Below are 14,752 nucleotides of genomic sequence, written 5' to 3' on the forward strand. Positions count from 1 at the left end.
AGGGGGAGGGGAAGGTCGTGGTCGGTGAGGGCGCGAGAAGGAAGGGGACGGGTCCGTGGGCTTGAAGCAGAAACTGCGGGGAGGCGGGTGGTCTGGCAGCAGGGGCAAGCCCTTCTCCGGAAGACTACAAGTTCTCTCCCCAGGGAGCCTTTCCGTTAGGAAGAGAAAATACAATTTTCCCCTAATGTGGTATTTTACCACTCAAACGTGAGGGGGCCGCTGGGAGCGGACGGTTTATCTGTTGCATGTATTTCCTTGTGCGGAGGACCTGTTGTTCCCACCCCACGGCCCAGCCTGTGGACACAGCGCTCACACCTCTGCTGGAACACTGTTTTCCAGTGATGGTATCTCAGGCAGGGAGTGTGGCTGCACCCCGCTGAGGCCGAGGCTGAGGCTTCTGCCCCAGAGTCTGGCGCCTGGCGAGCAGTGGCCAACTGTGGATCCCGGGCTCTGCTGTCTTTTTGTCCTGGCGAAGATTTACTTCCCACCTTCTACACCAGAGTGAACACTTTCTGTCCGGAACCTTCCACTTCATGGATGCATCTACGAGTACATTTCCACAGAAAACCAAAACCATTCCCCAAAGCTGAATTAATGTCTACTTGCCATAAACAGAAGCTCTGCCCTCAACGAGGAGGATTCTTTAGCAGCAAAACTCAAGTTTATTAAAACAAATATGACAAATATAATAAAATTTACATTTGCCTGTGCTAGGCCAGATAATGCTAGATAGGACAATTAAGGCTTTGAAAGCATAGCATACAAAACAAAATACCTTCATTAAAAAACCCTTCATAAAAGTGTGGGGGGATAAAATTCCCAGCCAAAAGAAAGTTTGACAGCACAAGACTGACACCCAACTCCCCCCGTGAAGATGTGGCACAGTGAGGACCCAGAGCAGCACCTGATGGCCACACCAGCTCTGTCCCAGCTTGGAGGTATCAAAGGAATTCCAAGTGCAAGTCGAGGAGTTGAACAAAGTCCCCCTCCATTAAATGGGCAATCCAGGTGGATTTTTTGCATAGTCTAGCATGGCGGAACAATCCTTGGTGACTAAGTGCACGTGGTGGTTGTATCAGATTAATCGCTGAGGGGTCTGGATTACCGTGCGCCCCCTTCATCAGACACAGAAGACAGTGGGGGTCGGCTTCTTCCGCCTGCAGCTCCCTCCACTGTGGCCGCAGGGTGACAGCGGTCCTGGAAGTGTTTTCTGTTCCTGTAGCTCTCACCCCGAGGGCCTGATTTCAAGTTGACTGAGTCATTCACTCATTCCGAATGTACACTGAAGACATCCGCCTCTGACTTGTGAACAGTAGGCATCTCCGTGCTAATGGGTGCTGAGCCACCTGGGAGCAGGAGTCAGTCCAGAGGCCACAAGTATCCGAGGGCATTGTGCAAAAGAGGCACAACCTCCCAGTGAGAAAAGAGGTACACGATCAGAGCTGGTCGACTACTGTCTTCTCCTTTTTCAGAAACTTAGCTGGTTCTGTATTCTGAGTCTGTTTTTATGGCATGGCCGAGACCCAGAGGAAGAACAAGATAGTCACATGTGCGGGACATCGAGGTCACATCAAGACCACACATTTATTTAGCATGATGCTGGACAGTCCAAAAGTTCGCAGGAAAATGCCAGAACCCTGCCTTTGATCCAAGGTTAATTGATAAACTTTCATTTAAAATGTTAAAACCCCAAGAATCAGAAGCAAATCTGGCCATCAAGCCAGTCTCTTGATTGTGTCAACGAGGAAAGCTGTGACCCGTGAAACTCCGGGGGGGGGGGGGGGCGGGGGGGGGGGGGGAGGTTTGGCCTCAAGGCATTCACAGAACATGCTGACTTGTATTTGGGAGGAGACAAAAAAGCGTCTGGCACTTTCTCAGGCCTTCATGGAAACCCACAAATATGTGTACAATACACGGGACTCTGGAGATTGGAAGGAAGGGATTGGAAGGAAGAAACAAGCCGGGTTCTCCTCTATGAGTGCGGAATAAATGAGAAGGAAAACAGAAGCAAAATCAACAGCCCCGTTTCCCCTCTCGTTCTGGAGAGAGAGGGGCCAAGGTGAGTGCGTGCCAGTCTCCAGCTGGCGAGCTGAAGGCACCGCCCACTGCTGTCATGGGAAGCTGAGGAGCACGTGTTTGGTACCCTCTCGGAATTGAAAGGTGGTTGGTTCCGTTTTCACGGCATCTCCAGTTATCCCCTCCCCCTGGACAGCACTCACAATCTGATGAGAAAGATGTAGAATGTGCACGTTTCCTGAAGCAGCGTGGCACTCCCAGCTCTCCGTGGCACAGCACACGGGGGTCCTGCAGCCCCCTAGGAAGCCCCAGCTGGGGTGGTGGCAGAGGCGCGCAGAGCAGACTCTACCTCACTTGCCGACCCCGTTTCAGCTCAGCAGCCAGGCTCCACACGGGGACACAACTGCACAACAGTATCTTCTCTGGGAACTGGAATTCCAGCTCAGGAAGAATTTCACTGTTTTTGGTTTCCATGTAACTTGCCAGAGTGTCTCTCAGGCTGAAAAACCAAGGAACAAGAGACAGAAGGTTAAGTGGTCTCCCATATAACGCAAGGACACCATCAGGGGTTGTCACTGTCTCCAAGTGCTCATGGAGACCATCAAAGTCAAGTCAACCAACTACTGAGTTCCTGAGTGGGGACTAGAACCCGGGGTGCAGGGCTGAAGGACGCACCTGCTGCTTACCACACCACACTACACAAACAGCACAGAACAGAGTTGATCCTGGTAATGGCCGGGTCACGATCCTGTAAACACTCTGCTAATGTGATCTGCTATATGAACACACAGCCTCACCATTCAAAAAAAGCTTGTATTCCATCTCATGTTTTATATTAACAAAGACACTCAATTTTCTAGGAAAGGGATCTTTTTTCTCTGCCCCAGAAGTCCAGGATAGTAAAGACTTGTTGAATACGTTCAAAGAATATCAAGGTATGCAGGTATATGCCAGTGTAATGGAAGAAAACTGTAAATATGAAGTGTGCTGGTGAGAACTGGGATTAGATTATCTGTTTAGAAAAACAGGAACCAGGGGCGCCTGGGTGGCTCAGTTAAGTGTCTGCCTTCAGCTCAGGTCATGATCCCAGAGTCCCAGGATCGAATCCCGCATCGGGCTCCCTGCTCCACGGGGAGTCTGCTTCTCCCTCTCCCTCTGCTGCTTCCCCCACCCTGTTTGTGCTCCTTCTCTCTCAAATAAATAAATAAATAAAATCTAAAAAGAAAGAAAGAAAGAAAGAAAGAAAGAAAGAAAGAAAAACAGGAAAGGTAAATCCCTCACATCACACATAAATAGTAAACTGGTTAACACAGCAGATGTACATGAAACTATAAAAGCACAGGAAGGAAACATGGCAGAATACTTCAAAACCTTTGGATAAGGAAGACCCTTATAGCTATATTTTCCTAGTCCTTATAGAAAAATTCTGTCAGATCTGGCTTTCTGAAATTAAAGACTGAGGTAGAGCGTTTGTAACATACCAAATAAAAGGTTAATCTTAAATCTTTTAACATTATGAAAAAAGAGAAATAGCCCAAAAGAAACATAACAGATATCAACAGATAATTCAGGGGAAGATACAGAACTGGCAAATACATTAGAAAAATGTATGCAGCTTCACTAGGAAATAGGAAAATACAAGTGAAAATGAGATCTCTGTTTTTGGCCATTTGATTGGTAAAACATGTAAAAGACAGATAATATCCAGTGTTGGGTATTCTCACATACTATACATTGGTGTGGCTTTTTTTCTTTTTTTTTTTTTTTTAAGATTTTTATTTATTTATTTGACAGAGAGCACAAATAGGCAAAGCGGCAGGCAGAGGCAGAGGCAGAGGGAGAAGCAGACTCCCCGCCGAGCAGGGAGCCCAATGCAGGACTTCATCTCAGGACCCCGGGATCATGACCTGAGCCGGAGGCAGATGCTTAACTGACCGAGCCACCAGGCGCCCCTGGTTCCTGTTTTTCTCAACAGATAATCCAATCCCAGTTCTCCTTGCCAGCACACTTCATATTTGTGGTTTTCTTCTATTATGCTGTCTGGCCTTATACTTACTTACGTTGATATTCTTTGAACTACTAAGTATTTACCCCAAAGATACAAATGCAGGGATCCGAAGGGGCACCTGCACCCTAATGTTTATAGCAGCAGTGTCCACAACAGCCGAACTGTGGAAAGAGCCAAGATGTCCATCAACAGACGAATGGATCAAGAAGAGGTGGTCTATATACACAATGGAATATTATACAGCCATCAGAAAGTGAAATCTTGCCATTTGCAATGATGTGGCTGAAACTAGAGGGTATTATGCTGAGTGAAATAAGTCAATCAGAGAAAAACAGTTATATGATTTCACGCATTTGTGGAATTTAAGAAACAAAACAGGAGCATAGGGGAAGAGAGGAAAAAATAAAACGAGACAAAATCAGAGAGGGAGACAAACGGTACAAGACTCTTGGAACAAACTGAGGGGTGCTGGAGGGGAGGGGCGTGGGGGGTGGGACAACTGAGTGACGGGCAGTAAGGAGGGCGCGGGATGGAATGAGCACCGGGTGTTATCTAAGACCGATAAATCACTGCACTCCACCTCTGAAACCAGTAATACATTATATGTTAATTACATTTAAATAAATTTAAAAACAGAAGTTATGGGATATATATACAATGGAATATTAGTCATCAAAAAGAATGACGTCTTGCCATTTGCAACAACATGGGTGGAACTGGAGGGTGTTATGCTGAGTGAAATAAGTCAATCAGAGAAAGAAAAATACCGTGTGATATCATTCATGTGGAATTTAAGAAACAAATCAGATAAACAAAGAAAAAAAGAGCAAACAAACAAACACCAGACTCTTAACTAGAGAGAACCACGCAGCGGTCACCAGAGGGAGGTGGAGGGACGGATGAGCACACGTGTCCTGATGAGCCGAGTGATAATGTACGGAACTGCTGAATCACTACCTTACACACCGAGAACTAATATAACACCATGTTAACTACACTTAAAGAAAAACAGAAAAAAATTAAAAATAAAATGCACATCTCTGACGTAAGTACACTTGTTATAATGAGAACATATGACTTCTGTAATTGTTTTTAAAAAACCCAACAGAGACCAAACCCAAAAGGCCAGTGCGAGGGGGGCCTGGAGGGCGTGAGACTGCAGGGCATGGGCTTCTGACGTGGGATCTTCCATGTCCTAGAAGATCTAGAAGATCTCGGGAGAGACTGCAGGACACCCCGTGTGCGCCGGGCCCACCCGCAAACGAACCCCTACGTACGTCCACTCAGGTTTGAAGGTGTCCTTGGCCTGGGGGCTCTTCAGTTTCAAGATCATCATTTCATGAAGCTCCAGGAGGAAGGAGTCAAGGTCCGTCTGATTCAGGAAAGCGCTGAGGCACTTAGCATTTTCTGGGCTGAGACCTACTTTGTACTGGGCACTGATATCCCTGAAGGGCTCCTAGAACAAACCAGAGCAGAGGCAGCAGGAGGCTGGGAGGAGGCAGGGCGGGCCCCCAGGCCAGCGGGGGCGGGGCTGCACTCACCTTACGCAGTCCGAGCAGCTGTTCCGACCTGTGGGCCGACAGGAGTTGCCAGAGGGCAATCGTGTGCTTCAGCTGGCATCTGCTGAAGGCCTGAAAGGGAAACAGGGGCGAGGCTGAGCGGGAACAGGCAGGCATGGTGGCCCTTCTGCTCCCGGGCTCCTGATCCCCCTCTCCATGGACACGGACGCCTCCTGCACGCATGCACCAGCGGTGGGCCTAGCCTCCGGAGTGTCGTCCCCCCGCTGCCCGCCCCATCTCAGAGCCAGTCCCATGGCGGGAGAGGCAGGTGGCTGGCGTGCTGCGGGGGGGGCATCTGTGACGTGCCCAGTTCAGAGTCTCACATTGTGGGTGCATCCCTGCCTCTAGCACCAGAGTGTGTTCTGTGGACCCCGAGTGGCACTAATCCCGGCAGGAAGTGGGGAGGGCAGTGTGGATTAACCTGCAAGAGAGCCCCAACCAAGACCCACCGTTAGAACCAGGGCTGTCTGGTCGCCCATGCGCAGCTCGTCTTGGACATACACATTCAAGGACATGTCCGGATCGCCGCCGGCCGTGCTCAGAAACCCCAGAGTGACTTCGATGACAGACAGAGCTTCGCACACATCACTGAAGGACAGCAGCTGCCCACAAATGGCGCTGACGGCTGCGTTGGGGAGGGGTTTCTAGGAAATCAGAGATGGGACAGGGGTTCATGGCTGGGGCTTCCTGGGCATCGCTACCTGGCAAGAACACTGGCCTTGTTCGCTGCCAAGGCCATAGGTGGGACGACCCTTCTAACAATAAGGACAGTTAACACTTAGTGACTCCTAAGTGGCAGCGGTATCCGGATTCCTTACACAAACAGGCATGAAGTTATCGCGTCCTCAAAGCAGCTCTGTGAGGAGATTCATACGGACGCACGCACACACCAGACACACACACCCCACACACATAAACCTGAGGAGCACAGACATAAGTTCTCTGGACCTTCTGCATCAGCATACTCGGTCATGACATCATTACTAAGAAACAAATGCGGGATTTCAACAAGAACACTTTTGCTGATTTGCGTCCTGCTTGCCCTCCAGAAAGAGCAGTGGGCCCAGGGAACTCGGGAGGCCCCCCTGCGGTGCCCCCAGCCAACGCCCAGAGCAAGGCTGCACAGTCCCCACGGGAGGAGAGCACCGTGACAGGGTAAAAGCGCCATGCACCCGGTAAGGTGTGTTGTGATCACCTGTGGCAGTTTGTTCCTGATGTCCGTAAAGAGATGTTCATAGTTCCAGTCCCGTCTGTACACCAGAGTGGGTAGTCCCTAAATTGAGAAAGAAAACAGTCTCTGGACACGGAATCCACCATGGAGGTTTCCTGAGCAGTAACTCCACCGCAGCACCGCACCGTCCAGAGCGCCGCCAGGCAGAGCACGCCGCCTTGTGGCCCTGTGATGTCTCTGTGGACCCAGGGACACAAGGGACCCGGCCTCGCCTCGACAGCCACACAGATGCCTCATGTAGGATGCTGTGGGCTGGCGAGCCCCTGGGGACACAGGAACGTGGGGCCCTCCCGTTCGTGTACTCCCCCAACCACGACTGCGCACAGCCTCGCACGATGCAGTCCCTGTGCTAGAACAACAGGGATGGCAGAGACAGTGAGAGCGGCCCGGGGCGCCGTCAGTTCAGAGCCTAATTGCGGGCGGTGAGGGAGCACACACCCCCCATGCACAAGGTCTCTGACCGGACCTGGAAGGAAGAGGAACAGCCCAGGTGAACGAACAGAGATGTGAAAGTGCACAGGGTGTTTGGGGAAGGAGGGTGGTCCAGTGCTCGAGGCCACAGGAGTCCATGCAGGCCGTGAGAAGTGGCTGGAGACAGGCCAGGACGAGCAGCACGGGTGTGCTGTGGGATGGGACATGCACCCCACAGGCACCAGGATGCCCGTTGGGGTCGGGCCATCACCAGGGAGTGACGGGAGCCAGATCTGGCTTCAGAATATGGCCTGAAGACGTGGGAGGCAGGGAGTGGTGGGGGCTACTGCAGCGGTCACACCTGAGGTGGAGGCTGGGGGCAGAAGCAGGGGGCTGGGGCAGCTACATGAGGCAGCTGCCAGGGCCATCAGGGGCAGGAGGTAATGCCATTACTATGGTGGAGAAATCCAACAACAGGTCCGTTGGGACCTGCCGAGACCCTGGCTCAGTGGCAGCTCAAGAGAGCCATTGGCCTTGAGGTATGGCCAGGAGTGGAGTCCTGGCCTCTGGGGGGACACACGGCTGGACGGTCATCCTCGCTCCCACTCACTCTGAAACTGCTGGATAAAAGCCACACTCGGGCCAACTTTCACCAAACAGATGTGCCGACCCAATAAGTACCAAGGGGTCAGCCGCACCTTGAGGGTGAGCCTGGGTTTGCCCTGCAGGAAGCGGCTGGTGATCTGGCGCTGGATCTTCTCCAGGTCGACCTCCTGCAGGGTCTCCTGGCCTTGCTCCACCTGGTACTGGCAGTTGGACAGAATCAGCGGCATCAGGTCCCGCTCAACCTCGTAACTGATGACGTGCAGGTCTGTGATCTCGGAGGCATCGACGGAGTAGCTGAGGGACACAGAGTCGCAGGACTCAGTGTCCCAGCAGGCACACGTGGCCCGGGACTCTGGGCCACAAAGAGCCAGCTCCCAGCTGAGGTTCCCAGTTCGAGCAGATGAACATGCTGCCGGGCCTGTGGACCCTGAGAGCCGGACCGAGGTACAGAAGCTGCCGCCTCCGGGCTCACGTCTGTCCTGGCGGGCCCAGCGGCCCCAGGTGAGCCCGCTCAGAAACAGCTTCCCCTGCAGGCATGCACTCACCTGCTGCCTCCGCTGGAGAACTTCTCCACGGTGTAGACAATTTCGTTGTGCAGGCTGATCAAGTAGCTGACTAAGGCGGTGGAACAGAGGCCCTGGCCACGGCGACGAGGCAGCATGACCTCGAAATCAGTGTCCATGTCCAGGTCGGCGGCGCAGTAGTCTTCTGGCAGCTTGACTTCACCTTTAGAGGACAGGGTGTTGCAAGCAGAGGCCTCCCTTGGTCTCTGCCGCTGCTCCCAGCGCAACAAGGCTGGAGCCAGGGATGCTCTGACGGTTGTGCCTCCCACCTCTCCCCTGCGCTGACTGGCTTCAAACATCCTCAACTCCTTCCTGAGTCCGTATCAACACACCCAAGATGACTGGGGACTTAGTTTTCCCACTAGGCCATTTCACGTGTCCCAGACACCTCCACTCAGAGGGTCACAGGTGAAATGCATGTGGCACGGCACTCTGTGACCGCAGGGCTGAGTCGGGCTGGCAGCAGGGAGTGTGGCTCCTACCATTGGTCTGAAGTGACCTCCTCAGCTTATTCCATGTCGACAGAAAAATACCAACTCTTCTGTGGAGTAACTGCTTCAACCCGTCTGTCAAACAAAACACTCTTTTAGAGCCATGGAAACACCTACCCCGTCAGGTCCAACCAATGACATCTCACGGTCTTTGGAAAGAGCCCAACTTCACGCCTCTGGGCTCAGCCACGTGTATAAGCACTGACACCGAGCTCCAGCGGGTGGAGACCCGGCACCACGCTCAGCCATAGCAAAGCCTCTGCTGGGCTTTTGGGGTTCACGGCACCCACTGCTTGGCACTAAAAGCTGGGGGCGCAGAACACCCAGAGCCCTGACTGCACCTCTCCCAGCCCTGCTGCAGTGATCCCTTCGAGCTACCAAACATGGGTGGTGCCGACCTCTTACTAGAGCAGACCCGTACCTTCGTGGTGGCTGCTCATGAAAGAGCGGATGGATTGGTATTCAGCTTCTGAAACGTTCTGGAACCGCTTCACGAGATCCCTCTGCAGAGCCAAAATCTCAGGCAAGAAACTCACGAGTCTCAGCTCTGCCTCCTGGAGAGGGAAGCCCGGCCACGTGTTAGTTCACCTAGAACACGTTCTTGGGGAAACAGACTCTGGGGCTGGCTCAGGGCCCGTGTTTGCATTTGATCCGGTCAATGTGCCGTGTTAGGTGACGCCACATCAGGCTACTCAGACACGGGAAGAGGCCGTTCTGTCGTTCACCAGAGCCTGCCGCCTGTGTGCCTAATGTCCTGCACACCAGGGACAGTCCCTGGCCTCCTGGAGCTGACACATCATGTGTGTTTGCCAAAAACGCATGAAAGAAATCGGCCTCATGGGCCCCTGTGAGGGGCTGGGTGGGCAGAGAATCTGCCAAGAGCAGAAAGGCCAGGAATATAGGCAACCAGGCCGGGCATCCCTCCTGTGTGTCATCTGAGGACAGGACCCAAGCATCTCCAGTCAAATGGGATGGGGCAGCTCCGTGGGAGACCTAGGAACCCCTTCCCAGGGGAACTCCTGCCCTTTCACCGACCGTCAGACATTTCTGAGTCCCCAGACTTCTTGCTGGACTGCAAACGCTGGTCCAGGGGGAAGGACTCGACAGACAACTGTGGAAGACAAGCCTTCACGCGGAACAAGGCTGACACGGGGTATGTTTATGGTCTAACTGACGGGACCGACTCACCACACCGCTCCCTTCCCCCAGGGCCGGGTCGGGAACACGGGAGATTCTGGACTGTCTGATGAAAGTTTTTTCATTCAGCAGTCACTGACGGCCAGGTGCTCCTGGCACTGGGGGTCGGGGGTGAAGGTGAACAGACACCGCCTGGAAGATTTGAATCCTGCTCCTTCCTGCTGAATGACCTGGGGAGATACCACCCCGGCCCTCGCGTGCTTCACAGACTCCTGCTAACCCTGACCCGCCTATGGTTTTCCCCTATGACTTTACGCTTCAAACGGCCTCACAGTCTGATGTGTACGAGGACCCCCCTCTCTGGCCCCGAGTCTTCTACTACCAGCGTTCCATCAGAAAAGCGAAGCACTGACATCATCGGTTGGATGCCCCGCTGACTAAATAAAGGTGGACCCTCAAGTGGTCACTGTGGAGCAGCCTTACCTTCTGCAGGAACTTCCAGAGGATGGGCACGGCTTCCCGCCCGTTCTTCTGCTCTGCCACATGCTGGAGGTATTCCACGGTGACCCTCCTCCTGCAGGACCACATCTTAGAGCAGTGGACCACACTCTTCCGGGGCAGCTGACGCAGGAAGGCCGTCGGGTCACCGTACACGATTCTGGCCACAGGGTTGGAGCTGATCCGCTCATCTTGGCTGATGAGGGTTGTCACCGTCAGCAGGGCTTTCTCCAGATGCTGGGCGAGAGAACAGTACAGGGCCTGGAGGTGAGACCACTCCTGCAGGTGGGGACACCCAGTGGCTTCAGCAGTGGGCCATTTAGACAGTCTGTCCTACTGGGTCCTGCACGCAACCAGGCACTCACACTCCTTGTCTTTCGAGACTGCTTACAGCTCCTCGTTTGCAGGCTTCGTCTCTGCAGACAGGAGACTCCCAGACCTGTGTTCCATGCCCAGTCTTTTATTTCCCACTGGGCTTATTTACTCTCAATACTGTTCTTGTCTGACAGAGGAGGGACGAATCACACATTTCTGGTGGGTATCTACATGACAGTTTGTCTACCTGTTGCTCTCACATCCTGCTATAACAGGTGGGGGATGAAGAGTCACCTGCAACTTCCGGACTCACGGTAACTCCTCAACCTGCCCGCCCGGCCGCAGGGGCAGAGGGCACAGGGACAGCAGGACAGTGGAGTGGCTGGGGGGTCAACCCCTGGGCTGGGGCTCGGCCAGAGCCCCAACAGCACCCGGGTGCTCGCTGCCCCGAGTGCCTGGGGGACGCCCACGGTACCTGCCCACAGGCTCCCAGCCAGGCCGTTGGCCACGCACCTCCAGCCCAGGGAGAATGAGGGTCTGCATGGCCTTCTCCCAGCTATTTCTCTGCTCTCTGGTCGACAGTCTTGCATCGAAACCAAAAGGCCCTATAAGGAAACATGCATGGGTTACCCAAGGAACAGAAAGCACGGCAGCTCCATGAACAGGACCCAAGGATGACCAAATCACACTCCCTTCCAGGGGTGGGCAGGGCGCTTCTTCCTAAATTAACCTGAGTATTTAAAAATGGTCCTTGCTATTCCCACCAACCCCATGATCTTTGTGAAGATACAAATAAACAAGAAGAAGATAAAGTCACTCTCAGTGCCAGAGATAACTGTTTTACTAAGTTACCTTATGGACCTTTCCTTTCTATGGATTTCAGTTTTTAAAATGGGAACATTAGCTCAGTGACCACAGTGGTTTGTTGCCTACTTTTCCACACAGCAAACTGTGGACACGTCAACACAGTCAGGCAGCCCTGGACAACCATGTCCTTAGGAAAAGCAGGAGGACCCCCAGACAGGCCAGGGGTCCAAGGAGGACAAGTCCCAACAGATTATCAGACACTGGTCTCTCGACGGTGATGACTCACATATCACCCATCCTGGATGAAACATGTCCATCGTGCAGCAGGGGCACTGCACACCAGGCTAGCTTTTGAAACTGCACAGCCCCCCTCCCGCCCCGCCCCGTGCACACACACATAATACCCCTGTGCACACGACCACACAGGATCACAGGTCTTAACCCGGTAGGGGAAACGCAAAGACGAGCTGACCTTCTGTGTTCTCTTCCGCATGCTTCTCCCTGCTTCCCTGTACCTGACTCAGGTGTCGTGAGCAGTGGCCCTGCCGTGTGCCACCCGCACCAGCGCCCCCCGGCCCCATGTGCTCACTCATGTGGGAAGGGTGGTGCTCCCCTCGGAGGAGGCTGCACAGCACGAGGTGCACCGTGGTGGCTGTCTCGTCGGCACTCCTCCCCAGCGTCCTCGTCAGCTGCTGCAGGTCACTGTGGATGTGCTCCTGCAGAAAGCCTCTGGGATCCTGCACCGGAGGCTTGATGATGTGCGTGAGAGCCTGCGAGGGCCACAAGACACAAGAGCTCGTCTATCAGGAGCCGGCGCGCCCGCACAGGCCCCAGGAAGGAAAGCCAGCTCCGAGTCAGAGGCCGCTTCTCAGAGGACGCTGGTGGGGCGGCGGGCGGGAGCACTGCTCAAGCAGAAGAGGCGAGAGCACCTGGAGCGACCGCGGTCTGGGAATGACTGCCTTTGACATCGTCAGCACACAACAGTCTCACAGCCCTGTTCTTAACTCATCAAAACCACACAGTGTATAACCGCCTCTCAAGTAATGTCTTCCTTCATCGAGATGCGTGTTTGTAAGCTTACGTGGGAACAGCCTCATCTCGAACCCATTAAAGCTACACTGTGTACAAACCTAAAAATAAAAGAATGTCAAAGCCTCAACGTTTGCTATCACGGTTAATGCACTTAGAGGAGACACAGTGTGCTTTCTTTCCCGGAGCTAGCCTCTCCGCTCCTGGGTGCGCACCAAGACATGGAATGCTCATTTAAGATGGATTTTCGGGGCGTCTGGGTGGCTTAGTCGGTTGAGTGTCTGCCTCTTGGTTTTGGCTCAGGTCATGATCTCAGGGTCGTGGGATCGAGCCCCATGTCAGGCTCTATGCTCAGTGTGGCGTCTGCTTGCGATTCTCCCTCTCCCTCTGCCCTTCTCCTCTGTTCCCTCTCTAAATAAATAAAAATCTTAAAAAAAAATAAAATGGATTTTATGTAATCTGATGGGTAGTTCCCCGACACCACCACATGCCACAGTGGGGAAATGAGGGTGTGTGAACGTTCTGTTGCTCTGTGGATTAGGGAACAGTAACAAGGGAGGTATCCTAATCCACGGGAGGCGGGCAGCACTCTGTAGGCAAAAGGACTCACTGTGAAAACCCACAGTGGGTTGTTAGAAACAAACGAGCAAACACAGGGCCTGGCAGGAATAGGCCGTGCTGTACCTGAGGACTCCAGGCAGCTCCCAGGAGCAGGGCCAGGTGAGTGAGCAACCGGATGAGCAGGAAGACCACTGGGGACAGCTGTCGGTCAGACACCACCGCTTCGCCTCTGGACAGTGGGGCTCCCAGCACATGGCCAGTCTGCGTTCTGTCTCTGTTGTTACTGGAGAGAACGAGAGAAGACGGTGGAGACTGAAGACAGCCATCCCTCCTCAGCTCTCGGGGCACACCGCAGGTTCCTGGGACCTGAGACGAGATCTGCCCTTCTGAAGAAAACGGTGTTCCAGGACTTCTTCTGGTAAGCCCAGACCTCTCGCCCCAGGGTCTTCTGTCCAGCCTCCCCTTCCTGGCTGAACACAGCCCACACCATTCTGTGTGAAGCGGCTGAACGGACTGGCTATTAGTGCGATCCCTGGGCCGCGTGTCAGGACAAGGTCCGCACCTGTGTCTCCCACCGCAGTCACCACGGGGAGGGGAGCACGCAGGCTAAGGACGGCCCGAGTTTGGGACGGTGACATCGACATCGGGACGTATGTACATCGATCTCATTTTCCCAAACTGAAAACTGGGATTGAAGGTCTGGCAAAGAATTTCATACCACATCCAGATGGGAGGCGCAGTAGGATAGATACATTCTGTCGCACAAATACTGGACATTCTAGAACATTCTGATGGTTTGTGGAGATAACAGACTAGGGTATTTTAAACTATAACAGCACCAGAAGAGCCAAAATGTATGCTGGCCACAGGGAGGCCCCAGCTGCCATCTGGGGGAGCACGGGGAACCACGCTCATCTCGAGCGAAGGCTGGGTTAGGGACACCAGCCATGCATGTGGATTCTGGAGTGTCTGGTAAGAAGGACCATGTCTCCTTCACTTCCCACAAACAGCGGAGGAAGTTAAGAGAGTTTACAAGTGAGACAGCGTGAGCTCAGAGAGACAAAAGCCCAATCTGTGGCTCTGCGGACTTCAATGTCCCTCTGAATTAAGTCAATTGTGTGTGTCAAGCATATTTCTACAGGGGCACGCCCCAGGCCCACACAGAAGACATCTGGATAAGACATATTAACGTGTGGTCTGCTTTGCATTTAAGAGCCCAGTCAGCCAACGACAGATCAGACACCTCACTGTGACATGACCACAGGGGCCTCGGCATTGAGACCGACGTGACACAGGCCCAAGTGCGTAATAGTAATTAATATTGTACTTAGCAGCAATTTATCCACTGGAATAAAGATAGCCCAAAAAACCCATGGTCTGATCACTTAGAAAAGAAATACACTCTTACATACTCGATAACTTGAAATCCAGTCTCAGGTCTGTGATTAATCCCTCCAATTAGGGCACCGCAGTCAACACAATGGCTCTGTTCCATTGGCCTGCCACACTAGGACAAAGAC

General features: G+C 53.2%; 1 protein-coding gene across 1 annotated transcript in view; it reads right to left on the reverse strand.

Annotated features, from left to right (window-relative positions):
- Positions 1 to 639: 639 nt before the first annotated feature.
- RNF213 (ring finger protein 213) overlaps positions 640 to 14,752 on the reverse strand; it is a 93,792-nt gene continuing 79,679 nt past the window's right edge. Inside the window, exons 51-64 of the mRNA XM_073885965.1 lie at positions 14,645 to 14,739; positions 13,356 to 13,515; positions 12,232 to 12,412; positions 11,349 to 11,440; positions 10,506 to 10,757; positions 9,307 to 9,439; positions 8,877 to 8,960; positions 8,377 to 8,557; positions 7,924 to 8,125; positions 6,779 to 6,856; positions 6,033 to 6,227; positions 5,566 to 5,655; positions 5,302 to 5,480; positions 640 to 2,515 (exon numbers count right to left, since the gene is read on the reverse strand). Of these exons, the coding sequence (XP_073742066.1) occupies positions 2,362 to 2,515; positions 5,302 to 5,480; positions 5,566 to 5,655; positions 6,033 to 6,227; positions 6,779 to 6,856; positions 7,924 to 8,125; positions 8,377 to 8,557; positions 8,877 to 8,960; positions 9,307 to 9,439; positions 10,506 to 10,757; positions 11,349 to 11,440; positions 12,232 to 12,412; positions 13,356 to 13,515; positions 14,645 to 14,739 (2,076 nt within the window). The 3' untranslated portion in view covers positions 640 to 2,361. The remainder of the gene's footprint in view (positions 2,516 to 5,301; positions 5,481 to 5,565; positions 5,656 to 6,032; positions 6,228 to 6,778; positions 6,857 to 7,923; positions 8,126 to 8,376; positions 8,558 to 8,876; positions 8,961 to 9,306; positions 9,440 to 10,505; positions 10,758 to 11,348; positions 11,441 to 12,231; positions 12,413 to 13,355; positions 13,516 to 14,644; positions 14,740 to 14,752) is intronic.

Source organism: Callorhinus ursinus, unplaced genomic scaffold (assembly GCF_003265705.2).
Source record: "Callorhinus ursinus isolate GAN/ISIS: 27379988/994484 unplaced genomic scaffold, GSC_fseal_2.0 scaffold68, whole genome shotgun sequence".
Classification (NCBI taxonomy): domain Eukaryota; kingdom Metazoa; phylum Chordata; class Mammalia; order Carnivora; family Otariidae; genus Callorhinus; species Callorhinus ursinus.